The 27,923-nt window shown below is 68.8% G+C and overlaps 2 protein-coding genes across 2 annotated transcripts; both read left to right on the forward strand.

The window, feature by feature from the left end:
• Positions 1 to 11,709: 11,709 nt before the first annotated feature.
• On the forward strand, positions 11,710 to 13,001 carry HES5 (hes family bHLH transcription factor 5; the record flags this gene model as incomplete). Its single annotated transcript, XM_081088377.1, has 3 exons — positions 11,710 to 11,763; positions 12,409 to 12,574; positions 12,659 to 13,001. 3 exons carry the CDS (start codon positions 11,710 to 11,712, stop codon positions 12,910 to 12,912), a joined length of 474 nt encoding a protein of 157 aa, XP_080944503.1. The 3' UTR covers positions 12,913 to 13,001.
• A 2,464-nt stretch (positions 13,002 to 15,465) lies between these two features.
• On the forward strand, positions 15,466 to 27,922 carry PANK4 (pantothenate kinase 4 (inactive)). The gene is made up of 19 exons (XM_081085560.1): positions 15,466 to 15,621; positions 18,683 to 18,765; positions 19,099 to 19,313; positions 19,742 to 19,925; positions 20,181 to 20,273; positions 20,606 to 20,759; positions 20,845 to 21,026; positions 21,311 to 21,392; positions 22,277 to 22,377; positions 23,213 to 23,368; positions 23,848 to 23,960; positions 24,093 to 24,180; positions 24,913 to 25,064; positions 25,437 to 25,492; positions 25,641 to 25,690; positions 26,076 to 26,180; positions 26,424 to 26,524; positions 26,616 to 26,684; positions 27,416 to 27,922. Exons 1-19 carry the CDS (start codon positions 15,498 to 15,500, stop codon positions 27,627 to 27,629), a joined length of 2,322 nt encoding a protein of 773 aa, XP_080941686.1. The 5' UTR covers positions 15,466 to 15,497; the 3' UTR covers positions 27,630 to 27,922.
• The last annotated feature ends 1 nt before the right edge of the window (position 27,923 follows it).

The raw sequence follows: 27,923 nt of genomic DNA on the forward strand, positions 1-27,923 counted from the left end.
CGATGCATGGGGGGTGAGGAGCCTGGGGCAGGGGGCGGGCAGAGCCCGGGCGGAGCCTGCAGATGACGGAGAAGGTGATGCCGGCAGCTGCAGGCTGAGGCGGCCGGGATGCTCTGCCCCTAGTCACTCCCTTTGTCATCAGCACAGGCCAGGGAGGAACTGCTACCAGCCTATTTCACAGGCCAAGAAAGTGAGGCCCGGAGAGCCCAGCCACTCCGTGGCGATGTCTGAATTCCAACGCGGAGCCACAGCCCTACCCGCTAGGCCAGAGGCTCTCTGGTGCCAGCGCGCGGGGACTGAAATCCGGGGACAGGGGGGAGGCGGCCACCAGGGGAGGGCTCGCAGGGGACACCGGGGGCCTCGGAAGCAGGAAGGTGCTAGTGGGGCCAGATGTGAGGCTTCCAGCATCGCCGAGGCGTGTCCCCCACCTTTCCAGGCTGCCGGAAGCCCCGCCCGCTGGGACCACTGCTTCCCAGATGGCCGCTGGGCGCAGCTCCACACAATGACAGGCAGCCCTGGCAATGAGTCTGTTGCAGCACGCGCCTTTTGTGCAGAATGAATGTTGGGGGGCGGGGGGGGCACTGGAGTGGCCCAAATCCCCCCCTGGGCTGGGTGGGGGACAGGGCTCCCAGGCCACTGCTGGGAAGAGCCCCACAGCCTCGCCCTGCACCCCCCGGCCACCCTGTGTGGCCTCCGACTGAGGGCCGGGGTCCCGGGAGACCAGGAGGCTCCCTCCTCCCGTCCACACCCAGGACGCAGAGGCCCGCGGGGCTGACAGGGGCTCACTCTCCCTGAGGCCGGGGGTCACCCACAGAGCCCGCGCCGAGGCCGAGAGCCATCTCAGTCCTCAGAGGTGGGGGGCCAGAGGCTGAGGATGTGGCTGGCTCAGGGGCTGAGCATCGACCTGTGAGCCAGGAGGTCAGGGTTCGATTCCCGGTCAGGGCAGATGCTGGGTTGCGGGCTCGATCCCCAGTGTGGGGTGTGCAGGAGGCAGCCGATCCATGATTCTCTCATCATTGATGTTCCTATCTGTCTCTCCCGCCCATTTCTTCTAAAAAAAGAGAGAGGGAGAGAGAGGCTGAAGTTAAGGTCGCTGCCAGACCTGGGGGCACCCAGGTGGGAAGGGCCCCATTCCGGAGTCCTGTGCCCTCTTGCATAGACTCGCCACCCCCCCCCGCAACCCCCTCCCCGCCACCCCCACCTCACAGCCAGGCCCGGGCCCTCCCCCTGGCGCCTGGCAGCCGCTTACAGTGACCAGTGACTGCCCAGCCGGCGACAGGCAGCCTGACTTGCCTGTTCCCTACGCTGTGGCTGCCCGGGGCCCCAGAGCTGGCTTGGTCTAAGGGGGTGCCGTGTCCCTGCACCTCAGCGTGGGTCGGGGTGGTTGTGGGAGCACCCGCTGTGCCCAGGCCGTGGGCAGGATGCTTCCCGCTGGCCAGCGCCGAGCCTCACGGAGGGGTGCCCACGGCGCCCCCGGCGCTGGTTCTCTCCGGGGGGCAGTCGTCTGCAGAGGTGGGGGGACTCCAGGATCCAGGAGGAGCGGTGATGGGGGCGGAGCCCCTCACGGTGATCCAGGACCCACAGAGCCTGGGTGACAGGGTCTCCCCAGGGCTGGTGCCCCCTCCTTTCAGCCATCACAGGATGGGGGTCCAATGAGCCCAGGAGTGGGGGCGACTCAAACACTCGGTCAGCACCGTGGGTCACAGAAAGGACGCGGCGCCCAGAGCTGCCCGGCCCCCCACCACCGCCAGGCCTCCCCGTCATCCCCGTGGGTGGCCCACGCGGGCACTGGCCCTGTCCTGCTCCCAGGCTCCTGTCTAATCAGCCCCCTCCCCCACCCCTGCCGTGGGCGCTGCTTTCCCTTATCTATCACCCCTCAAGAAGGGGTGCCCTCACCCCCATGCTGATTTGCAGAGCTGCCAGCAACCTGACCCGACAGCAAGGGAGCTCCTTAAAGATCAGCCGGGCCCCAGCCCGTCTGGCTCAGTGGACAGAGCGTCACCCTGGCCGTGGGTTCCATTCTGGTTAAGGGCACGCACCCCCCCTCCCCCATCTCCTTGCAGGCTTGAGCCCCAGGGCATGTGCGGGAGGCAACCCTTCTATGTGTGTCTCTCTCACATGAGTTTCTCTCTCTGTCTCTCCCCCTCCTTCCACCTAAAAATCAATGGAAAAATGTCCTGGTGTGGAGAGGGGGAGGGAGGGGAATTAACAAGCAAACCAAGATCAGCCAGGCCAAGCCCTGAGCAACCAGCTGGGAGACAGCTCAGGGCGGGCCTGTGGGGCGGAAGCAGGCACAGTTCTGGGGGAGCAGGGGTTGGACCAGCCAGGCTGGGCACCCCCAGGAGCTGAACTTAGAGGGTAGCAGGAGGAGCTGGGTGCTTTTAGGACAAAACCAGTCTTTCCAGGTGCAGAGCAGCCAGGCCCGCTATTCTCTGGGGGTGCGGAGCCCTGTGGGTGTGAAAGAGAAGGCCCCCAGGCCCGGGAGAAGCACAGGTGGCCAGCGTGGGGTGGAGTGACCGGCTTTCTGGGGGGAGGGGCAGCGGCCTCCTCTGCCCGAGCCCAGGGTGTGGTCTGGGCTCAGCCCCCAGCCTGCAGCTGGGCTTGGGTACAATGGGGCCTCACTTTGCTCACCTGTACAGTGGGCACGGGCCGCTCCACCTGGGCAAGGAGGCCTCTTCCACCGCAGCCCCCGCAATGAGAGGGGGGCTGGGGCACGCGCCTGGCGGCGGCAAAGACTGCAGTCAACGCAGCCGACAGCGGGCTGGTCCGCCTGCCCCAGCTGCAGGTGGGGTTTCCGAAAAGGTCCCCACAGTCAATACGCTAGGACCCGAGGGCCCGGCCCACCGCCCTTCCCCTGGTGTCGGAAGGCAGCCGGCCACGTGGGGAAGCTATGGTTGGCTGGTCCTCCTTGCGTGTTGTCTCTGGAGCTGAATGCGAACTTCATCCCATTCCCAGGACTCACAGGAGCGTTTCCTTTGCATATTGGTTTCTTTGAGAATGTGAAAACCACCCTGGCCGGGGTGGCTCAGTGGGTAGAGCGTCGGCTGCGGACAGAGGGTCTGGGTTCGATTCCAGTCAAGGGCGCAGACCTCGGTGCAGGCTCCTCCCCAACCCTGATCAGGGCGCGTGCCTCCTCACATCGATGTTTCTCTCCCTCTCCCTAAACATCAATGGGAAATAGCCGCCAGCGAGGATTAAAATTATTATTAATAATAATAACAATAATAATAATAATAAAAGAAAATTTGAAAGCCGCGGGCGAGGATTAAAATTATTACTGCCCTGACTGGTTTGGCTCAGTGGCTAGAGCGTCGGCCTGCGGACTCAAGGGTCCCAGGTTCGATTCCGGTCAAGGGCATGTCCCTTGGTGCGGGCGCATCCCCAGTGGGTGGTGTGCAGGAGGCAGCTGATCGATGTTTCTCTCTCATCGATGTTTTTAACTCTCTATCCCTCTCCCTTCCTCTCTGTAAAAAAAATCAATAAAATATATTTTAAAAATGTAAAATTATTATTAATAACAATAACAACAACAACAATAATGAAAGAAGATGTGAAAGCCGATCTCGGGGCACAGACGGGCCACGCTCGCCCCTGTTCTGAGCACATTCTGTGGGCGCCTTCCACCCCCCAAGCCTGGCAGGTGGGCAGAGCGCCGCCCGGTTCACAGATGAGGAAGCTGAGGCACAGAGGGGGGGGTGACTGCCCTGCCCCAGGCCCCCCAGCCTCCCCTCCGCCCGGGCCGCGCTGGGGGGGCGCTGGGCGGGGCGCGGTTCCCACGCCGGCGGGCGGAGCGTGCGGGCGGCATTAGTGCCGGGCGGTGCCCCTGAAAGGCGGAGGGCGGCGGGGGCGGGGGCCGCTCCCCAAGGGCCATCTGGAGGGCCTCGCCCGGCTGGGAACTCGCTGCTCCCTGACTCCGGGGTTTAACCAGCTCCGGGCGGGGGAGGGGGCGGGGGAGGGGGAGGGGCAGGGGAGGGGGAGGGGGAGGGGAGGGGAGGGGGCGGGGCGGCCACGTGGGCGGGAGGCCTCCGACGGGGCGGTGGGACCTGCGGCCCGCGCTTTCCCACCGCCCAGCCCGCGCCTCCCCGGCCACTGGGGAAGCTGAGCCCCGAGGCCCGGCTGCTGGAGCCCAGGGCCCGTGCCTGCTGCTCCCGGGCCGGCGCCCCTTTGGGAACGCGGGGCCTGGTGGGAGCCGCTAAAGGGGACCCCGCGGGGCTGGGGGGAACGTGCCCAGGGGTCACCCCGCTCAGAGGGCAGGAGCTCTGGGCTGTGGGACACCCTGCTACACCCCACAGCCCGGCGCCGGGGGGAGGGGCTCCTCGCGGTGAGAGGAGGGAAGCTGGGGACACAGCCCGCCTCCCACCTGCCTGGCCGCCCGGTCCCGCGAGTAGGAGGTGGGCTGGGGTGCAAAGCTGGGCCACCATCCAGGGGCCGCCTCGGGGCAGGGTCCAGGCCCCCCTGAATCACAGGGCCGGACCCAAGTGCTCCGTTTCTGAGGTTCACCCACCGGATCCAGCGGCCCCCCACCCTGAGTCCAGGTCTGGGGTCCTTACAGCCCTAAAGGCCCGTCCCCTCCGGGCCCTGCTGCTGACCGGCCAGCGGGGTGACCGGCCCAGGCCGCTCCCTGTGGAGGCAGCGCCGCAGGCTGTGGCACCTGCTCCCCCTCAGCACCTCCGTCCGCTCCTGGGACACGGGGAGGACCCCGCCTGCCTCGGGGTTGGGGAGGCCTGGTGAGCCGTGTCCGCTGGAGAGGGGCTGCTCCGGTCTCCCCTGCTCACCCGGGCCCAGGACCCAGCCCTCCCCCGCCCCCCGTGGGCCCCCTGCTGAGGACGCCTAGGCGCATGCACTGGGGTGCCCAGCTCGGCTGCCCTGTATTTCAGAGCCCAGGGTGCCCGCCATGTCACAGACGCACAAGTTCACACAGAGACACTCACAGGCACACACATGCACACATGGTCATACACGCAGACACACACACAGGCATACACAGAGACACCCAGGTACACACAGGCATACACTGGCTCGCACAAGCACACATGCACACACACATGGACACACGCACAGGCACTTACATGGGCACATGGGCACAGACACATGATGGATGCACACAGGCACACGCACAGGCACACACATGGTCATACATGCAGACACACACAGGCATACACACACATATACTGGCTCACACAAGCACACAGGCACACACATGGGCACACGCACAGGCACACACGCACGGGCACACACACACGGGCACATGTGCATGGACACAGGGATGGATGCACACAGGCGCGCACACACGGGTACATGTGCATGGACACAGGGATGGATGCACACAGGCGCACACACACGGGTACATGTGCATGGACACAGGGATGGATGCACACAGGCACACACATGGTCATACATGCAGACACACACAGGCGTACACTGGCTCACACAAGCACACAGGCACACACGCACGGGCACACGGGCATGGACACAGGGATGGATGCACACAGGCACACACACACACAGGAGCCTCTCAGCTGGACCCGGAGACCCGCGGTCCCTGCTTCAGCTCAACCCCGGCCCCGGGGCGGACACTCTCTCCGCGGGGAAAGCCCCTCGGACGCCCTCTCTGAGCCACACCCGCCCTTCCTCTGTGTCCCCCCCCACCTGCACCTCCTCCAGGAAGCCTCCCTGGCAGCCCCTTCCCTTCACCCCGTCCAGCAGTGCCGCCAGCCCCCGAGCTGTCAGCCTGGCCCGGGGCCCCCAGAACTGCGCCCCCAGAAACCACGCCGGCCCCTCTGGAGAGCAGCCAGAAGGAACACCAACCAAACCGACGTCCCCAAGACTGTTGGCATGTGGGCCGCTCACCCCTCTCCCGCTCAGGTGGGCGCCCTGGGCAGAGGGGCCCATCCACACCCAGTTCCCCACAGGCAGGGTCCCCAGCCCCATCGCCCAGCCCCTCTCGGCCCGGCGTCTGCTGCAGGGGACGGGGTCCCACGGGGGGCACAGGGAGGTATCGCAGCCCAGGTCTGCTTGGGGTGCAGGGAGCTGAGGTGAAGCTGGGCTGGGGGTGGAGGCGGGCTTCCTCCTGGCCTCTCCGCGGGCGGCCCCCCAGCACCCCCACCAGCGTGGAGCTGAGCCCGGCCTTTCCCACTCTGCTCAGCGGCTCCGCCCTAGGCAGCGCGGCCTCCAACCCCGTGAAGCTGCTGGCCATTGTGTCCCCCCCCCCCCCGCCCTCTCCGTCTGCAGCTGGGCCTGGCCCTCGCTGTGCCCCTCCCTGTGCGCTGCCCGGGTTCGAGCCTGCTGGGGAGAGGCAGTCAGGTGTCCCCAGGTGCCCAGCTCTCCCGGGAACCCCGCCCTCCATGCACCCCACTCAGTGAGCACCCCAGACACCGCCCCCCTCCCCGCCTGGGCTCAGCCTCCCTCTGCCGCCGCTCAGGAAGGAGAAAGGCAGCCTCCGTGGGTTCGGGTTCGAGGCCCAGCTCCGACCCTCCCCTCCTCCCTGTGCCCAGGCGCCAGGGGTAGGAGGCCTGTGCCTGCCGCTCCCGGCTCCGCCCTGACCCACATTGTGCACGCGCTCAAAACCGTGGGCCGCTGTCATTGCCGTGGTGCCCGCTGGCCAGGGCACACCCCTGGGCAGGCTGCCTGCCGCGGTGGCCCGGCTCCTGCCCGTCAGCGGGCGCACGGACGCTCCCTCACCAACTGGTGCTAAGAAGTCAGACTGCTGGCCCCACCTGGGCTGCGTACCTGCTTGGACACGGGACTCGCACCCCACAGCTCCCGCCGGGTCCCCAAGGAGACCCACCCCCCATCCCAGGCAGACCCAGCGCCTTCACAGGCCCTCCCCTCGGGCAGCCAAGCCTCCCCTCCGATGCCTGGGGTCCTGGCTGCTGGGCAGAGGCTGAGCAGCAGTGGTCTGCCCCGGTCCCTTTCGCTCCCTGTGTCTGGTCCCGGCTCACAGGCCAGGGTCTCCGCAGCCCACAGCAGGGGCCTGGCTGGTGGAGGGATGGGCTGGGCGCCCCCCCCGGGAGTCACTGAGGCCAGGGGGGCAGCATTGCACTTGGGGGGCCCAGGCGCCAACAGCTGCAGGGGCACCACCCCTGTGCCACGCGGCCAGGGGTCTGCATGGTGGCCCTGGACCTGAGGCCACGTGCACTGTGTGTTATCCCCACTCCTCTTCCCAGAGGCAGCCTCGCTCCCGACCCGACCCCCAGCCTGCCTCCTCCTACCCCCCCACCCCCCACCCCAGCCTGCCTCCTCCTACCCCCCCCCAGCCTGCCTCCTCCCACCCCCCCAGCCTGCCTCCTCCCACCCCCCCCAGCCTGCCTCCTCCCACCCCCCCACCCCCTGCCTCCTCCCCTCCTCCCCACTCCTGGGGTGGCTGGGGCTTCTGGGGACCCCGCTGAGGGCACAACCTTGTCCAGAGAATCGTGTCCCAGATCTGGGCAGAGGCAGGCTGGGCACCGCAGTCCCTCCGACCAACCTGCCTGCAGGGCGCTGGGCAGCCGCGGTGCCAATGGCAGCTGGAGGCTGGGGCTGCCTGGCTGGGGAGGAGGGTGTGGCTGGTCTCCAAGAAATCCTCTTTTTTTTTTAACAAAAATACTAATTTTTAGGTGGATTTTTATTTATGTATTTATTTATTAAATATATCTTATTGATTTTTTACAGAGAGGAAGGGAGAGGGATAGAGAGTTGGAAACATCGATGAGAGAGAAACATCGATCAGCTGCCTCCTGCACACCCCCCACTGGGGATGTGCCCGCAACCCAGGTACATGCCCTTGACCGGGATCGAACCCGGGACACTTCAGTCCGCAGGCCGACGCTCTATCCACTGAGCCACACCGGTGAGGGCTTTAGGTGGATTTTCAGAGGAGAGAGAGGGAGGGAGACTATCGATGAGATACACTGATCGGTTGCCTCCGGTGACGCGCCAGGCCCACCCTGACAGACAGGGATGGAGCCAGAAACCCAGGCATGTGCCCGGACCCGGACCGGGAGCAAACCCTCCACTCCGGCCCAGGACGGCGCTCCCACCGCCGCCACGGGCCAGGGCTGCCCTCCCTTTTTAAATTATTATTATTGTGGTGCAAGACACAGAACATAAAATGTGCCGTGTTCACCGTCTCTGCGCGCACAGCTCAGGGACAAGCACATTCACAGCGCTCTGCAGCCGGCACCGCCATCCTTTCCAGAACTTTCCATCTTCCCAACGAACTCCGTCCCCATTAAACACCCCCACCCCCCACCCCCCGCACCAGCGTCTCCTCTGTCCCGGGACCTGAGCCTCCAGGGCCGCTGGGGGCGGGATCACGGCCTCTGCCTTCTGAGCCGGGCTCCTGTCAAGGGCATGACGTCCCCGGGCCCATCCGCGTTGTAACGTTGGAGCTCCGGTCCGTTCAGGGCGCAGGGAGATTCCTGCGCGACCGCCCGACCGCCCGTTAGTCCCTCCATCCGCCCGCTGCTGCCCCTCGGGCGAGTGTGAGTGACGCTGGTGGGGAGGGGGGCGGGGGCGGGGAGACAGGACACAGGCATCCCTCCCAGACCCTACTTTTGATGCTCTTGATTCCTTTGGGGAGACGCCGGGGGTGGGGTTGCCGAACCCCGTCACTCGCGTTTAAATTTTGTTTGTAAACACATTTTTATTGATTTCAGAGAGGAAGGGAGAGGAGGAGAGAGAAACATCCATGATGAGAGAGAATCATTGATCAGCTGCCGCCTGCACGCCCCACACGGGGGATGGAGCCCGCAACCCGGGCCTGTGCCCTCACCTCCTGGTTCATAGGTTGATGCTCAACCGCTGAGCCACGCTGGCCGGGTTCCATGTTTAATTTTTGAGGGGCCTCCCACTGGCTTCCCGAGGGCCCCTTTGGTGCTCGGGACAGATGCCTGCCCCTGTGTGCCCTTCACTTCGCAATCACCCTGGGCGAGGGGGGGGTGGTGACTGAGAGATGGGGCGGGCCCTGGACCCCGGCTGAGGGGTCCACAGCAGGGGCCCTGCCTGAAAAAACCCACGGCTGTTTCTGGGGAGCATTAACTCTGGAACCCCCTCACCCCACCGGGGCCTGCTGAGAGCCGGGGGGCGGGGGCAGGACAGACACCCCTCGTGCTCAGAGCCTCAGCTGGAGGAAGGACCCCACTCCAGCTGCTGGGGGCGGCCCAGGCAGAGGATCCAACCCCCCACACATTCCGGGTGCCAAGCCCGCCAGCCGCCAGCCCTTGCCCCCTCCCCCTCCCCCTCGCCCCCCCCTCTCGGCCCCTCCCCCCAGCTGTGCGGCCACTCACCTTGGACGGCGTGAGCCGGGAGCCGGGGAGTTTCCCACACTTTGGCCCATTCACAGGGCTAAACGGCCCACAAAGCCGGCGTGTGCCTGGAGGCCCGAGCTGCCATCTGGCCTACACGGGGAGGGGCGGCCTTTCATCCCGGCGGGGACTTAACACCATTCATCCCGCATTTCCCACAACCGAAAATTGGATCAAAGTTGCCCTGGTTGGGGAAGAGGGGCGGGGGGAGGGGGGCGCCCCATGGCCCTCCCTGGCCTTGGGCCAGCCACCCTGCCACTGCGGGTGGGCGCACACTTGGGCAGAGCGGGGGCTGGACCGTGACTCCTGGCACGTGTGTCTCACTCGGGCTGAGAGCTGGCTCGGAAGAGGGAGCCCGGGCAGGACACAGCCCCAGCCAACTGCCCCTCCGAAGCTGGGGGTGGGGGGCCCCACCCGGGTGCAGCCCCCCCCTTTAGGGAGAGCCCTGAGGTCCCCCCTCCCCGCCAGCAGCCAGGCAGCCAGGCCACAGGAGGCTCAGCTTGTGGAGGCTGCGGCCAGGGCCCCTGTTCCCGCACCCCCCACCCGCTCCGGGGCTGGCCCTCACCCCCAGGGACACACCCAGCACAAGCCTCACTCTGGCTGCAGAAGGGCTCCACTGGGCACCCGCAGAGCCTGCAGCACCTGCCCGCTCACACCCACGGTGCCAGCCCCTGCCGGTGCCCGGCTGTGAGCAGGGGGTGAGCATGCGGCTCAGCAGCCCATCACAGCTCACCCGGTGCCTCTGCCCTTTGGCGTCAAACCAGAGCCGATCCCTGCGGTGGGGCCCCATCTGCTCGGGAAGAACCGCTCACAGCGAGGCCCCTCAGCGTCACCCGCCTCCCCACAGCCGCTGGAACTGGGTCCCCTTCACGAGGGGAGGTGTGTGGGGGGGACCAGCGACCAGAGGGTGGATAGGGGCTGCCTCTCCTCCTCCTCCAGAGCCACCCAAGGGTTCCACCCCCGGAACCCCCAGCCCAGCTCATCCCAGGGGCGACCAGCTGCCCGTGGGCCCTGCTGTGCTGGCTCCCGCCAAGCCGGCCCCACAGCCCTGACACCGTCTCCTGCTTCCCCGTGGGTCCTCTGGGGTCACCAAAGGCCCCTTGCGCAGCGGGGACTGGACTTCTGCTCGGAGCCCTGGTGGCTGCCAGGACCCCAGCGGGGAGGGTCTGATCGGCCCCTTGTGAGGCTCTGGAGTTCCAGCCACACTCCGGCGGCTGCTGTCCAACTGTGCCCCTGGTTTAAAATGGGGCTACCGTGCCCGATGCTGGCCATGGCTGCCCGAGCGAGCGGAGGCCAGCCTCCTCCCGGGCCCCTCCCCAGTCCCTGCGGGACAGCTGGTTCCTGGCTGTGGAGAACCAGAGGGAGGTGGTCTGGGCAGAGGGGCACTCCCGGCAGGCCCTCTCCTAGGCCTCAGCTGGTCGGTACCAGGATGATCAGTTTTACCCGTGGGTCCCGGGGGCCTGTCTGAGCTGGTACCGCCTTCGTGGTGACTCCAGGCTGCCCTGCTCTGACCCTCATGCCTGCCACCTGGCACCCCCAGCCTCAAAACATCCAGGCAAAGCCAGCCCTAGCAGTGACCGCCAGACCGTGAGCCCGGGCAGGAATCTGGCCACATGGTGTGTGTGTCGGGGGGGGGGGGGCACCTGTGCGTTCACAGCACCCGAGATGCCAGGGCATGATAGGGTGCTCCTGGGGCACTGGCTGGGCTAGGCTCTGTGCTGGGCACGTCACCTCCCCTGGCTCCCTGAAGCTCCCTAAAGCCAGCCAGGGACCCAGGCGGCCCATGTTCCAGGCTGGAGAAGTCCTGCGTCCCAGGTGACACCCTGGGACCTGCCACAGAGGCAGGCGTGCGGCTCTGAGTTTGGGCCCCTCTTCCACCTGTGCATGGGGGGGGGGTGCCCGCCCCCCCGGGGTCAGCAGGTCCCTGTAGGGAGGGTGCCCGCAGCCCTGGAAGCCACTGCATTTGTTCGTCAGAACGCATGTCCCTTATCTGCCAGCCAGCAGCGGGGAGTCGCTGGGGAGGGGGGAGGGGAGAGGTCGCTCCTTCCTGCGCCCCCCCAACCCCCCCGCCCCCCCCCCGCCTGGGAAAAGGCAGCACATTGAGGCGCGGGCTCCCAGCATCAGGCCGGATGCTAATGAGGGCGAGCGCGTTCCCACAGCCCCGACATTGTGCCCGCGGCCCACCTGCTCCTCGGGGAGCGCATTGTGCCCGCGCCCATTCACAGGCAATCAGCGTGCGCTAATGGGCCGGCGCCTTTGTGCGGCCCGCGCGCCATTGGCCGCCGAGTGTGGGAACGGCCGCGGCGCCCGGGCCCCAGGCGCCAGCCCGCCGCGCGCGCCTATAAAGGGGTCGGTCCGCGCCGCCCGGACGCGCCTGGCCGCCCGCCGCTCCCGCTCCCCGTCCGCTCGCCGCTCTCCGCGCAGCATGGCCCCCAGCACCGCGGCCGTGGAGCTGCTGAGCCCCAAAGAGAAAAACCGAGTAAGTGCGCCGCCCGCCGGCCCCGCACTCCCCTTCCCGCGCCAAGCTTCCTGCACCCCGCGCCCCCGCCGGCCCCGAACCCCGCACTCCCTTCCCGCGCCCCCGCCGGCCCCGAACCCCGCACTCCCCTTCCCGCGCCAAGCTTCCTGCACCCCGCGCCCACGCCGGCCCCGAACCCCGCACTCCCCTTCCCGCGCCAAGCTTCCTGCACCCCGCGCCCACGCCGGCCCCGAACCCCGCACTCCCCTTCCCGCGCCAAGCTTCCTGCACCCCGCGCCCACGCCGGCCCCGAACCCCGCACTCCCTTCCCGCGCCCCCGCCGGCCCCACACCCCGCGCTCCCTTCCCGCGCCCCCGCCGGCCCCACACCCCGCGCTCCCTTCCCGCGCCCCCGCCGGCCCCACACCCCGCACTCCCTTCCCGCGCCCCCGCCGGCCCCACACCCCGCACTCCCTTCCCGCGCCCCCGCCGGCCCCACACCCCGCACTCCCTTCCCGCGCCCCCGCCGGCCCCGAACCCCGCGCTCCCTTCCCGCGCCCCCGCCGGCCCCGAACCCCGCGCTCCCTTCCCGCGCCCCCGCCGGCCCCACGCCCCGCGCTCCCTTCCCGCGCCCCCGTTCCCGCGCCCTGACGCCTCCCCCCCGCAGCTGCGGAAGCCCGTGGTGGAGAAGATGCGCCGCGACCGCATCAACAGCAGCATCGAGCAGCTGAAGCTGCTGCTGGAGCAGGAGTTCGCGCGGCACCAGCCCAACTCCAAGCTGGAGAAGGCGGACATCCTGGAGATGGCCGTGAGCTACCTGAAGCACAGCAAGGGTGAGCCGCGCCCCGCCCGCCCGCCCGCCCGCCCCGCGCCCCTCCGGCCCGCGCCCGGCGCTCACCGCCCACTGTCCCCCGCAGCCTTCGCCGCCGCGGGCCCCAAGAGCCGGCACCAGGACTTCAGCGAGGGCTACGCGTGGTGCCTGCAGGAGGCCGTGCAGTTCCTCACGCTGCACGCGGCCGGCGACGCGCAGATGAAGCTGCTCTACCACTTCCAGCGCCCGCCCGCCGCGCCCGGCGCCCCCGCCCCCGAGCCCAAGGCGGCGGCACCCCCGGCGGCCAAGGCCGGCACCGCGGCGCACCCGCCCTCCCGCGGCCTCTGGCGGCCCTGGTGACCCCGCGGGCGTGCGGGCTGCCGCCGGAACCCGAGGGCCAGCCTGGCGCGCGGGGCGGAGCCTCTCCCGCCGCCGGTCCCGCCGGCTGGGCGCCCCCCTCGCTCCCTGGGCCGGGCCGGCGGGTCCCTCTGCGTCCGACCCCACGGGTCGTTGCGTTTGCGTTTCCGCAAGTGGCTTCTGGGAAGTCCCCGCTCGGGTTCCAGGACGTTTGTAGGCGGGACCGTCCTGCCGGCGGAGGACTTTCTCCGCGCTCGTCCTGCCGGGCCGCCGCGGCACATTTGCCTTTTGTGAAGGCGGAACTCTAGGTGCGTCCTCATAGGAAGAGTGTCAGCCCCGAGGGGCGGAGGGGCCGCGGGCCGGGCCGCTGCCGGGTCGGGGCTCGCAGTGGGCCGAGTGCGGGTCTCCACCGTGATCCTTAAAGGATCCCTGGGTGGGTGGGTGCTCGTGGGCTTGACTCTGTACTCAGAATCTGAACTCAGTCACGTGGGAGCCACGGGCCTGTTCTTCGGACTTCAATAAAATGTGGCTCTCTGGTCCTCGCTGTCCTTCTCCTGCGTTCCTGGGGGGGGGGGGGGGGGACACACACACACACTATCATGAGTGCAACCGTGGTGGGACCCTCGGGTCACAGGAAGAAGGGCTGGGTGCTGGGAGGGAGGAGGGGAGGCAGGGGAGAAGCTGGGAGGGAGGAGGGGAGGCAGGGGAGAAGCTGGGAGGGAGGAGGGGAGGCAGGGGAGAAGCTGGGAGGGAGGAGAGGAGGCAGGGGAGAAGCTGGGAGGGAGGAGGGGAGGCAGGGGAGAAGCTGGGAGGGAGGAGAGGAGGCAGGGGAGAAGCTGGGAGGGAGGAGGGGAGGCAGGGGAGAAGCTGGGAGGGAGGCAGGGGAGAAGCTGGGAGGGAGGAGGGGAGGCAAGGGAGAAGCTGGGAGGCCGGGGCACACCACCCAGTGCAGGAGGAGGGGACAGGCCGGAGACCTGGACCTCTGGGCCAGCCTCTCACCAGCTCCCTGAGAGCACAGTGATATCTGGGACCTCCCAGCTCTCCCCGAAGGCCACGGCCTGCACTGGAGCGTTTGCTGCCACGAAAGGGGTTTAGCCGGCCAAACACACAGGAAAAGATGTTTGTCCCCCCTGGACCTTCCCGGGTGGCCAGCAGCCCCCACCCCTGGCCCGGCCCCCGGGGGCACCTGCCCTCCCTGCTGGAGGAACAGGCAGTGCAGGCAACCGGGGGGTTGATGAGTCTGCAGGAATCTAGAGGCTCCTGAATTGCCAAGGGGCATATCCATGCTGTGGGGATGAGCTGGCTGTGGGACCAGAGGCATTATTTTCACAGATGCGGGCGCCCGGCCCGCCTCCTTCCTGCTCAGCACTTCCCTCCCCGCCATCGTCCATCCCTTTCCATCTACTCTGCAGGGAATGTCCAATGGCGCCCCCTCCCGGCCAGCCCAGTGCCTGCGGGTGGTCTCTGGGGTCCCTTGCTCAGGCCTTGGGAGAGCGAGCCAGGAACAGGGAGCCGCCTCCTCCACTTGAAGCATTTACTGCAGGCACCCCCCTGCCCAGGCTCCTGGATGCCTGAGAGCCTCTTGGGAGCAGACCCCTGCACCCTTCCACCCAGGCCTCCCCACCTAGAGCCGCACCCCCACCCCCAGGAGGACACCTGCCAGGCTGCCTCCCCCTGGCCTGATGCCCGATGCCCGGCACGGCCCCTCCTGTGAATCAGCCTGGAGCTCGCTGCTCCGCAGGCCTGGGCTCCGGCCGGCCGGCCGCCCTGCCAGGCATCGGGCATGCTAGGAGGTGGCCGAGGCCCCGAGAAATGAAGTTACCAGCCTAGGGTCACTTCACTTGGCAGGCGGGTGCCAAAGCCACTTAGGGGCCCTCTGTCTGCTCCCAATGCTGGGCTCTTTCCCAAAGCACCCCAGCGTCTCTGCAGGGGACACATCTGAGCCGGTCCCCGAGCTACCCCGCCTGTGCTCCTGTCCCGGCTTTGGGAGCTTTCTCAGCTTGTCCCTTGCAAACGCTCATTGGTTCCCCTCTGGGCGGAGGGCAGCCTCCTCCAGGCAGGCTCCCGGGCGCTCTCTGCGGGTGGGGCCATCAGAGCACACAGCCCGCCCAGTTGTGAGCCCTTCACTCTCTGGCTCACAGTCCGGCATGTCTGTCTGCTCTGCCCTCGAGGGCAGGGTCCCCAGTACCCGTCCGGCGTGTAGCCCTGATAGCCCAGCATCCCTGGAGGCCCAGGCGACGGGTCACAGGCGCCTTCCCGCGCCGGTGCCAGGCTTTCAGCACCACTGGCGGGGAGCCAGGTCTCCGGGGGCCTGCAAGGCCCAGCGCCCCGCTGCCCTGGCTCGGAGCCCCGAGGCCAGCAGACAGCAGTGCAGACGTTATGTGTGGGGCTCCCTTCCGGCCCGGGCCTCTGGGACCCCTGCCCGGGCCGCCCGGAGTCAGTCCTCCAGCGGCCCAGACTACAGAGGCGAGCCGGCCGGGGGCCGGCCCGGAGCCTCATTAGCATAATATATGCACGGGAGGCGTTTAGCAGTCAAATATATGCGCATATATCTCCATGGCTGATGAGGCTGGCCGGGCACATTCAAAATGGCGGAGTGTGGAGCGAGCGGCAGCGGGAGCAGCGGGGACGGCCTGGACAAGAGCATCACGCTGCCCCCCGACGAGATCTTCCGCAATCTGGAGAACGCCAAGCGCTTCGCCATAGATATCGGTAGCCGCGGGCGGGCGCGGGGAGCCGGGCGGCGCGCAGCGGGCGTGGGCGCGGGCGGCGGGGTTGGCGGGCCGGGGGCGGTGGCAAGGACGAAGGGCGGGGCGCGGGCCGTGGGCGCGCAAGGCCTGCCGGGCCTCGTAGTCAGCGGGCTGCCGGCGCGCACGGCTTGACGGTTCTTGTAGTCAGCGGGCCGCCGGTGCGTGCACGCTCGTCACGGAGGCCGGACTACAGCTCCCGGCAGGCTCCGCGCGGCAGGAGCGGGACATGCCGGGCCTTGTAGTCCGGCCTGGGGAGGGTCAGCAGCGCGGTGGGGCCTCTTCGGCCGCCTGGGGTAGCTGTCCCGGCCCGCGGCAGGTCGGAAGCCTGATGTCTGGGCTGGGATGTGGACGGGCGTGAACACCAGCTTTGGCCACGGGAAGCCTTGACGGCCGCCCGGAGCCCAAACCTGCAGGCCCTGATCTCAGCCGGTGGCCGTTTGGCGGGAGTTTCGATGACCTGGACGTGGGAGCTCGGAACCTCTGCCGGCCTCTGGCCAGAGCCTCCGAGTCCCCCGCGGGCTGCAGGGGAGCCCCAGGCCCGCAGTCGCCCCCGCCTCTCCCAGGCCCTGCCCCGCTCCCTGCACCAGGCCCCGTGCTCCCGCCCCGCAACCCGCTGTCACTGGACACTAAGCGGGAGGTCACCTCGCTGGTAGGCAGCCAGCCCTCGGCCTGCCAGGCTGCTGCTCAGCCCACGTATCAGGACAGAGGGCTTCTGGGGGCAGCTTCCCCGGGTCAGGCCCGGTGTGGAGGGCACAGCGGCTCCGCACCTCCCGCTCGGCGAGATCTGGGCAGCCGCCTGGGTTTGTCTGTGATTGTCCACCTTCGAGCGCGAGCGCGCCGTGTCCGCCGCCCCCAGCACCCGCACCTGCCCTACGGTTGCCGCTCAGTAGGAGCTGGACTGGACCTTTTCTCCCAGAGAGGCTGGGCCACTGGGTGGGCCTTTGCATTTACTGCGTCCCCACCGCCCTGCTCTTGGAGCTCAGCTGGGTCACGGGCCTGGGGCGGCGGTCCTCCAGGGGAGTGGGGAGTGGAAACGTGGGGAGGGCCCGAGTCCCCACCTTGCACACCAGGGTGGGCTTCCCAGGGGCTGGGGGGCTGGGGGGCTGGGCGGAGGCAGGTGTGAGATGGCTGGAGGCCAGGTGGGTGATGGGGTGGCTAGCGCAGACCAGAACTCGGTGCCCACCTGCATGGGGGGCTGGAGATGCGGCTGGAAGCCCAGCCCAGGGGGTCATCCACCATCAGGCCTCCAGGGCCCGGTCCGCCCCTCAGGGGAGTGCTGCCCACCCTGGGAGTGGCCGTGGTCCCGGCGGGCGGGAGCTCTGAGGTTCTGACTTTGCCTCCCTGGGCGGGAGGGGGGGGTTCTGCTCCGAGGGAACGAGTCAGCCCTTCCCGTTTCTGCAAATGGACTTGCCACGCGGCTCACCGCGGACCTCCCAGCTGGTGGCCCTGGGAGGAGGAATTGCTCAGGGCCAGCCCGTGGGCTCCTTGGCGGAGGACCTCGGGATGTGCTTAGGGCCGTGGGCATGTCCCCTCGGGCGCCGGTGCCATGCTCCTCGTCAGCAAGGACAGACCTCGTGTTGGTCAGCGCAGCACAGGCCGGTCCTCGGCCCGGAGCCCCTGCCCGCGTGTGACCAGTTGGCTCACAGACCGGCTTGTCTGTCTGCTCTGCCCTCGCTGAGCCCCGCCAGGAAAGCTCCGGGCTCTGCTCCGGCCGGCCCTCCCTGGGCACCCGGGTCAGCGGGCAGGTTCCCTGTGAGAGCACCAGCACGTTTCACCTGTCGCCACACAGGGGTGAGGTGGCCGGGCCCGCGGGGCGGTCTGTGTGTGCGGTGTGCAGCCAGCTCCCGGGGCCCCAGCCAGGACAGGTCAGGGGCAGGGAGGACAGCAGTACCCGGCCCGCAGGCTGGTGAACGGAAGTCCTCTCCGTCCGTGTGGAATGATGGTCGGTGTGATGGCCCCGGCAGGGTTGGCATTCGCTCTAATTGTGGGGGATCCTGGGCTCAGCTGAGCTGCTCCCTGAAGGCTCTGAGCGCCGCTGCTCCAGACTGACAGCCTGCACTCCCCACTTGCGCCCTGGCCCCTGCTGTTCTCTCCTGGGGGGAGCAGAGGCAGTCCCAGCAGCACCAGAGGCCCGTCGTGGCGGCCGGGACGGGGTAGGCAGCGTGAGCTTTGGACCGGGAAGAGCTGCTGGCTTGCAGGCCTGCCTTGCTTTCGTGGCCCCATAAGAACCCTCTGCCTCAGAGGCCTTTCATGGCTCCGGGGGGCCACTCCCCTCCTGTCTGCCCCTCCGCATGCGGCCGAGGCTGGGGCGGCAGGACCTGGGCCTCCCTGTGCCACCCGTCTGCCCTGAGCGCTCCCCAGGGCACAGCCTTGAAACCGGTGCCCCAGGCCCTTCCCACCTGCCCTGACTGTGTGTCAGGCACACGCAGGCCCCTCCTGCTTCCTGAGACTTGGTCTCTGGCCATGTCGCCAGGGCCTGGCCGTGGGGACAGGACCTTGCTGCCCTCGGTGGCCTCCCGTGGTCACTCTGGGCCTCAGGCTGCCCCAGCCCGAGCCAGTGAGGGGCAGGACGCTGCTCTCCGGCCCCAGGCCTCGGGCGTTCCTGGCGAGAGCCTGCTGCTGGGACGACTCCTTTCGCCTCCTTCCCCACTTTCTCCACGGCAGCCACACGTGTGCTATTCAGTGGAAACATTGGGTTTGCCAGCTCCTTTCTATGGGGCACTTTCCAGATCAGAGCTCGAGGCGGCTAATAAGCAACACGGTTGCCCAGAAATGGGGCAGTTTCCTTCCCCGGGGCCCGGTACGCAGGGAGCTAGGGGCAGCGCCCGCCGGGCTGGCCGGGCCTGGGAGGAGCAGAGGTGGGTCCTGGAGCCCATCCTCGGTGTGGTGCCCGCAGGGTCTTCCAGTTCAAGTGGCAGCAGACGCCTGTGCCCACAACCCAAGTCCGGGAAAGAGAGCGCCTGGAGGGCTGAGCTCCGGTCCCTCCGTCCGCTTCCAAACGCCCGTGTTTGTCTCGCCCGCAGGGGGGTCGCTGACCAAGCTGGCCTACTACTCCACGGTCCAGCACAAAGTCGCCAGGGTGCGGTCCTTCGACCACGCGGGCCAGGTGAGCCGGGGTCCCAGTGGGCGGGCTCTGGCGCCAGCCCCGGGCGGAGGCGCCTCCCGGCTGTGGCGGGGCCTGGCACCCGCTGGCCTCCTGGCTGCTGTTCCCACGCGGCTCCCCCAGGTCAGCTGGGCTCCGGAGGCTCCCAGGGGCTTTCTGGTGCCGGTGCCCCTGCCCGCCTCCTCTCCATGCAGCCGCCCCTGCCCGAGGTTGGCAGCCAGAGTTCTGCCGTTTCTGGGATGACGGAAACGGTTGGCGCTGCCAGGTGGGCGCTTGGCGGCCTCCTCTCGGGGTCTTCCCCTCCCGCGGCGCACACAGACCCCCTCTCTGCCCCAGGATGCGGAGCAGGACCGCGAGTCGCCCTATGAGATCTCCGTCCAGGAGGAGGTGACGGCCCGGCTGCACTTCGTCAAGTTCGAGAACAGCTACATCGAGGCCTGCCTGGACTTCGTCCGCGACCACCTGGTCAACACGGAGACCAAGGTCATCCACGCGACCGGGGGCGGGGCCTACAAGTTCAAGGACCTCATCGAGCAGAAGCTGGGGCTGCGGTAAGGGGACCGCAGGCGCCGGGGCGTGGGGGGTGGGGCTCTGAAGTGGCGGTCGCCGAGGTAGCCGCCTCTGCACCCGCCCCGGGTCGTGGGAGCAGGAGGGGGCCTGGGGCAGGGCTCCCGGCCAGGCTGCAGAGCCCCAGGAGGACAGAGGGTGCAGGACACGGCCTGTCCTGCTGGGCAGAGGCTCCCGAGGCTGCGGAGGCGGAGCCATTGGTGGGGGCGGGGCTGCAGGCGCACTCAGGGCTCAGGGGCCGCCGCCTGCATGCGGTCAGGACCGAGGGCCGCTGACTGTCCGGGCTGCTCTGTCGAGGACCCCTGTGTCTTTGGGGCGAGGAGCTGCACCCGGCAGCAGGAGCGTGTCCAGGGGACACGGCGCGGCTGTGGGTCCCTGTGGCCTGGCTGCTCAGGGCCGCCTTCCCTCGCAGGGTGGCCAAGGAGGACGTGATGACGTGCTTGATAAAGGGGTGCAACTTCGTGCTGAAGAACATCCCCCAGGAGGCCTTCGTGTACCAGAAAGACGCCGACCCCGAGTTCCGATTTCAGACAAACCACCCCCACATTTTCCCGTATCTCCTGGTCAACATCGGTTCCGGCGTCTCCATAGTGAAGGTGAGCTGGGCTCCGTGGCTGCGGCGGGTTTGTCCTGCACTCGCCGGGTGTCTGAGCCAGGGCCGGGGACGCAGACAGGCGAGTGACTCGGGCACGAGCCCCGTGCAGGACGCTTCCAGCATCGGTACCCCTGAGCCCTCCCAGACGCAGCCGTCAAGACCTGGGCCCCCGTTTCTGGGGGCACCTGGCCGCCGCGTCCCCGGGACCTGCGGGGTGGCTGGGCCCGCTCGCTAGCACCTGCCCCCCTTGGCCCAGGTGGAGACGGAGGACAGATTCGAGTGGATCGGCGGCAGCTCCATTGGCGGCGGCACCTTCTGGGGGCTCGGGGCCCTGCTCACCAAGACACAGGTACTGGGTCCCGGGCAGGGGCTCGGGCTGCGGGCTTCCCCTCCTCGGGGCGGGGCTGGCTCCTGCAGGACGGAGGCTGGGCTCGGCTGGGCTCGGCTGGGCTCGGCTGGGCTCGGCTGGGCTCGGCTGGGCTGTTACAAATGGGCCTCCTTCCTCGGCCTCGCCCCGACTGTCCTGGTCCCTGAAGGGCATGCATCCCCTCGGCCAGCGCACAGCTCAGCTGCGGGTCCCTGGGGCCTGCCTGTCTCCCTCGCTCCATAGGCTTGGCTTTGGGCCCCAGGGGTCCTCCCCTCTCCCACAGCTCACTGCTCCCCTCTGCTCGGTCCCCGCAGAAGTTCGATGAGCTGCTGCATTTGGCCTCCAGGGGGCAGCACGCCAACGTGGACATGCTGGTGCAGGACATCTATGGCGGCGCCCACCAGACGCTGGGGCTCAGCGGCAACCTCATCGCCAGCAGCTTTGGGAAGTCGGCCACCACCGACCAAGGTACCGTCTGCTCGCCCGCCCGCCCGCCCGCCCGCCGGTGCCACGGGGCTTCCTGCCCAGCGGCGCTGTCTCTGTCCTGCCCCAGAGTTCTCCCCGGAGGACATGGCCAAGAGCCTGCTGCACATGATCAGCAACGACATCGGGCAGCTCGCCTGCCTCTACGCCAGGCTGCACGGCCTGGACCGCGTGTACTTCGGCGGCTTCTTCATCCGTGGCCACCCCGTCACCATGCGCACCATCACCTACAGCATCAGCTTCTTCTCCAAGGTAGCCCCCTGGCGCTCCCCCGCCCCGACTGCGCACCCCCAGGGCCTGCACAATGAGCCGCCGTGCCCACCGCCTGGCCTCCCGCCCCTGCCCTCGGTGACACCCGGGTCCTGAGCCCGGGCACCTGCAGAGTCGGAGCCGGGCATGTGACTAGTGGCACGCGTTCCAGGGAGCGTCTCCCCTATGAGAGCGTCAGACGAGCTCCGAGCCCGTCAGCCGCTGGGCCGTCGGGGAAGCGGGCGGGTGAGCCGTCGGGTGAGGCGCCTCAGGGGTCTGCATTGCAGGGGGAAGTCCAGGCGCTGTTCCTGAGGCACGAAGGCTACCTGGGCGCCATCGGGGCGTTTCTCAGAGGAGCCGAGCAGGACAGTGAGTGGGGTGCCGGGCCAGGGGGTCGTGGGCGCAGGTGCGCGACGGGACGGGGGGCGGCTGCGGGTGGGTCCGTGCGCGTCTGGCCGCCCCTGTTGACGTGGTGGCCTGCGTGGCACCAGGTGGCCCTCCCTCGTCCCATCTGCGCTGGGACCTGGCTAGCCCTTGGCTGTGACTGCCCCGAGGGGGTGGAAAGCGACGTGGGCCTGCGTGTGACAATCAGGGTCCCAGTGAGGGACACGGGGCTCGAGGCGGGCGCCCCTCCTCCCACCTCTCTGTCGGTCCAGGGCCGGCCTCTGTCCTTTTTGAGGAAACCAGAAGGGCCCTGGCCGGTGGCTCGGCAGGTCGGACCGCGTCCCGCAGACCTAGGGCTGCAGGCTCCTCCCAGCAGGCCCGTGCCTAGGTTTCGGGTTCGGTCCCGGGCATGGCGCGTGCGGGAGACAACGATTGATGCTTCTCGCAACAGCGACGTTTGTCTCTCCCCTTTGTTTCTCTCTAAAATCAATGAGAACACGCCCTCGGATGAGGATTAAATAAATAAGTAAAAACAAAGGGACTGGGGTCCAGGTGTGGCCCTGCCGGGCCGGGACGCACCAACCCCGCTGCTCCCTCCGCTCGTCTGAGGAACCGAGGGCAGGGTTTCTGGAGACGCTTACAAGCTCTCAGTGGCCGCTCAGTGGGTCTCAGTGGGTCTCGCTGCCAGTGGGAGCGAGAGGCAGGAACACGGACCACCGGCCCCTCATCGCCAAGACCTGGGCGCCTCCTTCCCTGGGAGGGTCCTTCCCTGGGCAGGTCCTTCCCTGGCGCCTCCTTCCCTGGGTGGTGGTGTCTGAGGGTCGAGCCTCTCAGCCGCTGGGCCCGGTAACACCGTTCCTCCTTCCCAGACCCCGACCAGTACAGCTGGGGCGAGAACTACGCGGGCAGCTCCGGGCTGATGAGCTCGTCCCCCGAGCTCGGCCCCACGCAGGGGGCGAAGAGCGGCACCGTGAGTGGGGGTCTGCCTGTCTGGGTCTGAGCTCAGGGGGGCGTGGCGCCGAGGGCAGGAGGCAGACGGGCCGGCTTTCCTCCCCGCCTTTCCTGCTCTCACGTCCGCAGACATCGGCAGGCGCCCGGAGCCTGCCGTCCCCCGGGATTGCGGGAGGAGGGCCTTTCCCGCTGGGCCGTCCACAGCAGGGTCGGGTTAGCGCCCAGATGCTGACCGCGCGGTTCCCTGGGCCGTGTCTGTGTGGTCTCAGGCGGCGCCAAGCGCAGCTGCTCCCCTGTGCGGGCCGGCCCCCCGCAGCCCTGGCAGGGCTGTCCCCCGCAGCTCACCTCGAGGACCGGCCACTGCGCACGCGTCAGCTTCGCTCCTCAGCGTGACTTAGAGGCCAGCAGGCGCAGGTGGCACCGGGCACAGTGGCCCGGCCCTCGGGGGCGTAGCTGGGGGAGCAGCTTTGGACCCGGTGTGTGGTCCGCAGACAAGCTGTGGGGAGAAAGGAGCCGGGCTGCCTGTCCCCACGGGGCCCTGTGGCCTTGCCCTGGGTCTGGCACTGACAGAGGTTGAGTGGCCGGGGCCCTGCGCAGGGAAATGAGGCCAGGGGAGCACGGCCAGTCGGGGGCCGCGGGTGCAGAGAAGACGGCAGTGGGTGCAGGAGAGGCCGGGGCGGGGCTCGCAGGCCCTGGGCGTCACTGGCGAGCAGACGGATGCAGCGGACGGATGGCACCGCGGGCCCTGGGCGGGTGGGTGGGACCCGAGATGGGAGGCAGGGTGTACACTCGCGCCGGCCTCACCCCGCACAGGGCAGCTTGTGAGCTGACGTGTCCCCGCTTCCCATCCCCAGTTCGACCTCCTGGAGATGGACCGGCTGGAGAGGCCGCTGGTCAACCTGCCGCTGCTCCTGGACCCGGCGTCCTACGTGCCCGACACGGTGGACCTCACGGACGACGCCCTGGCCCGCAAGTACTGGCTCAGCTGCTTCGAGGAGGCCCTGGACGGGGTGAGGGGCCGCGGCTCAGGTCCCAGGCAGTGACCCCGGTGAGGGGGAGGCGTCCCGGGAGCTGGTCCCCTGAGGGCAGGGCCGCCATGCTTCCTGGGGGCGTGGCTCCTGGGGTCCGTGGGGATGGTGAGCGGGACGAGGCCCAGTGGGGCTGGTCGCTGGGCTGCCCGAGGCCATGGCTCAGGGATCGGGGTCCCGTGGGAACAATGGCTCCCTCAGCCCCTCGGGGGCCCCTGGGGCCTGTTTCAGGGGAGGGTCCCCTCCTACCCGGGCCCCACATGGGCTCTGAAGACGGGCCAAGCCTCCTGGCCTCTCAGGCGGAGCCGGATGATGTGGGTCCGAGCCCACCGTGACCCGTTCCCACCTGGCTGAGACCCAGTGGGGGGACCTGCCAGGCAGACAGGCCTGGCCCCCGGCGCTCTGTCCACACCCCGTCCACGTGCGGGGCCGCGGGCGCTGCTGACCCCTGACCTCGGCAGGTGGTGAAGCGAGCCGTGGCCAGCCAGCCGGGGTCTGTGGACGCGGCCGAGAGGGCGGAGAAGTTCCGCCACAAGTACCGGGACAAGCTGCAGACGCTGCGACACCAGCCGTTGTGAGCGCCGCCCCCCTTCCCCCCTCCCCTGCCCGCTGTCCCCTCCCTGCTGCTGTGGGTGCGGGTGCTGTGAGGGTGGCCCGGGCAAGGGCGTCCACCCGCTCAGCGCCTCCTGCCTGGCTCTGTCCCCAGCGCTTACGGGACCCTGACGGTGCGCAGCCTTCTGGACACGAGGGAGCACTGTTTGAATGAGTTCAACTTCCCAGACCCCTACTCCCAGGTGCGTGCCCGGGGCGGGGGCGGGGGCGGGGCGTCCTGCCCAGCAGGCGGGTTGGTAGCCACCCAGCCCCGGCGCTGGGGGTGGGCTGCACCTGGAGCAGCACCCGCTGAAGAGCCGCAGGTCGGGGCCCTGTGGGGACCCTGGGCAGAGAGCTTTCCTGGGGCTCTCGCCCTCGGCCAGTGGGGGGAGGTGAGGGGGGTCATGGACGTGAGGGATCAGCCACCTGCGTTTGCCCAGGAGGTGCGGCCTCCCAGGGAGCGGGTTCTCGGTGTGCCCGCCTCCCCCGCTCCCGAGGCCGCCGGAGCCTCACGGTCCGTGTTTGTGGACGTCTGTCCTGCTCTCAGGAGTGACCTACGGTCAGAGGCGGGAGCGGGGTGGTGGGCAGGGTCCAGGCACCACTCGGCAGCCATCCCGTGCCCTGCCCTTCGCACGGGAGCGTCTGGGGGGGGGGAGGCGTGTGTGCCAGGAGCTCCCCATCAGGGCAGCGGTGCCATGAGCGTCCTGGCCTTCTCGGCCTGCCCTCGGCCACGGGCTGAGCCACCTGAGCCGCTGTGCGCCGGTTGAATGTGCCCGGGCGCCTGCTCTCACGTGGTGCCTCGAGCCGCGGCAGCACCCCTAACCGGCCAGCCTTGGGTGTGGAAGCGCGAGCGTGAGGTCACGGCGAGCACCTGCCCCCCGGAGGGGCGCCGGCAGCCTGGGGCGCGGCCCACTGTCGGCTCCGCCCGCCCGCAGGTGAAGCAGAAGGAGAACGGCGTCGCGCTGCGGGGCTTCCAGAGCGTGGTGCGGGCGCTGGACGCGCTGGGCTGGGAGGAGCGGCAGCTGGCGCTGGTGCGGGGCCTGCTGGCCGGGAATGTCTTCGACTGGGGAGCCAAGGCCGTGTCCGAGTAGGTGCCCGCCCCCCTCCGGGTCCCCTCACCCCACAGCCCTCGGCTCCAGTCCCCGCTGCTGCCTGGGGGGGTCACGGAGCAGCCCAGCCCCCGGCCCAGCCACAAGGAGGCAGCAGTGAGGGGGCGGGGTCCTGGTGGGCTCGGCTGCTGGGGGAGCGGGGCAGCCCCTCCCGTCCCCAGATGATGCCTGTGGGCTGGGGGTGTGGACGTGGGGCTGACGTTCCCACGGACCACGTCCAGGAGCTGGTTGCCTCGTGGAGTTGGGCCCCAGCGTCTGTGTCGCAGCAGCGGCAGCAGCTGATGCTGAGTGGACAGCGAGCTGTGAGGCCGAGTCCTGGGTGTGAGACTTGCTCTTTCCTCCCCGTGCAGGGTCCTCGAGTCTGACCCCCAGTTTGGGTTTGAGGAGGCGAAGAAGAAGCTGGAAGGTAGGTCGCCCAGGGCGCCTCCGGACCGGGTCCCAGCCGGTGCTGGGGGATGGGGGGGCCTGTGGAGGTGGGAGGACCGCTTCCTGGAGCCGCGGGGGTGGGGTGTGAGGTGACTGCGCCAGGCTGACCGCACCCCTGTGCCCCCCAGAGCGGCCCTGGCTGGTGGACTCCTACGACACGTGGCTGCAGAGACTGAAGGTACATGCAGCCGCCCCGCCCCAGGCCACATGCGCGGGGCCAGCTGGGGTCACAGGAGGGGGTCTGGGGGGCCTTGGCTGCCCGGGGCCCCCGAGTCTCGCCACCACCCCACCTGCAAGTCCAAGGTGACCATTCCCTGTCCCAAGCCTGACGCCCACGGGACCACTGAGGAGGTCGCTGACCTCAGTGCAGAGGTCGTTGGGGGCAGCGGCTCTGGAAGAAGCCCAGGCCACCCGCCCAGCGCCCACGGGTGGCAGCGGCCTGGAGTGGCGGGCGGGCAGGCGGGCAGGCGGGGCGGGGCGCGCGGGGTGGGTGGGGCGCGCGGAGGGGCTGACACGCTTGGCCACGCCTGTGCCCAACTGAACGTCCTGGTTTTGTCTTGCAGGGGCCCCCTCACAAATGTGCCTTAATTTTCGCAGATAACAGTGGAGTAGACGTCATTTTGGGAGTCTTCCCCTTTGTCAGGGAGCTTCTGTCTAGAGGGACGGAGGTGAGTGTGGGCTGCACGCGGGGCTGGCCCGGCTGCTCTGAGCCGGCAGGTAGGTGCAGAGCGGGGCGGGCGGGCGAGCAGCGACCGTGTCTGGGCGTCTGCAGGGGACCCGGGGCCGCTCCACAGGCCGTGGCGGTGCCAGGGGTCCCAGCCAGCACTACCCGCGGCTCTGGGGGCGGGCAGGGCGCCGCTGGGCTGGGGCGGCGGCGGCGGGTCCCTCAAGCGCCGGGGTGTCTGCTGCAGGTCATCCTGGCGTGCAACTCGGGCCCCGCCCTCAACGACGTGACCTACGGCGAGGCCCTCCTCGTGGCCGAGCACATCGCGGCCATGGACCCCGTTGTCCAGTAAGCTGGGCGGGGGTGGGGCCTGCGCTGGGCGGTGCGGGGCCGTGGGAGTGTCCAGGGCCCACCTCACGCACCGCCCCTGTGCCCACAGCTCGGCGCTCAGAGAAGAGAGGCTGCTGCTCATGCAGACGGGCTCCAGCTCCCCCTGCCTGGACCTCAGGTACCGGCCGCTCCGCTCCCCTGGCCCCGGCCCCCTTCCCGCCCGTGCAGTCCGCCCTCTGTCCTTGGGGCCCCATCACGGCATCGCGAGCGCTCTGGCTCGTGTGGGCGGGAGACGCGGACACTGAGCACTGCTCAGAGGCCGAGAGGGGCTGCCCCGCCTGTTGCCGCATCCCCTCGGCTGCTGGTCCTCACTCAGGCCCCGCCCAGGGTCTGAGCATAGAGACCCCGCTGAGCCGGCTGCGGCCCGGACTGTCCGTCTGTCTGCCTGGTGGTCCCCCAGCCGGTGTCACCGAGCCGTGGCCCAGGCCACTGCTGACCGCAGGGCAGGAGGGCAGATGCACAGTGGGTCCAGGTCCTTTATAATCTTTCTTTTTAATATATTTTTATTAATGTCAGAGGGGAAGGGAGAGAGAGATGGAAATATCAATGATGAGAATCATTGATCGGCTGCCCCCTGCCTGCCCCCCACACTGGGGATGGAGCCTGTAACCCAGGCACATGCCCTTGATGGAAATCGAACCCAGGATGCTTCAGGCTGCAGGCCGACGCTCTACCCACTGAGCACACCGGCCGGGGTGGGACCAGGTCCTTCAAAGTTCAGAGTAGGAGGCGTTGCTGCGGCCGCTTCCAGACGGGCTGCCCGCTGGTGGACGAGCCCAGTCCGAGGGGGTCTCTGTGCCCCGGGGCAGGCGGGGCAGCCGAGCCCGCCTCACTGCCCTCCTCCCACAGCCGCCTGGACGAGGGGCTGGCCGTGCTGGTGCGGGAGCGCGGGACGGACCTGGTGGTGATCGAGGGCATGGGCCGGGCCGTGCACACCAACTACCACGCGGCGCTGCGCTGCGAGAGCCTGAAGCTGGCCGTGCTCAAGAACCCCTGGCTGGCCGCGCGCCTGGGCGGCCGGCTCTTCAGCGTCATCTTCAAGTTCGAGGTCCCGGCCGAGTGAGGCCCGGCCGCGGCCGACAGGCGTCAGGGATGGACGGGGACGGCGACAGGGACGCCGCGTCCGATATTTATGTTGTGCTTCTGTGACTCAGGCGGGCGCGGCGGGCCTGTTCCGGCGGCGGGCCGTTCCTCACGCTGCGGTGTCCGTGCTGGGAGGCGCTGCCCGCCCGGGACGTTCGTATTGGAATGTATTTAACTGTTAAATAACCTTTTATATATGTTAAATATCTATATGCCTGTGTCTGACAGGGCGCAGGCGCGAGGCACGCACCAAATAGAATTTCTAGAGCGAGAC

This window comes from Myotis nattereri, assembly GCF_964212035.1.
Source record: "Myotis nattereri genome assembly, chromosome: 3".
Taxonomy (NCBI): Eukaryota; Metazoa; Chordata; class Mammalia; order Chiroptera; family Vespertilionidae; genus Myotis; species Myotis nattereri.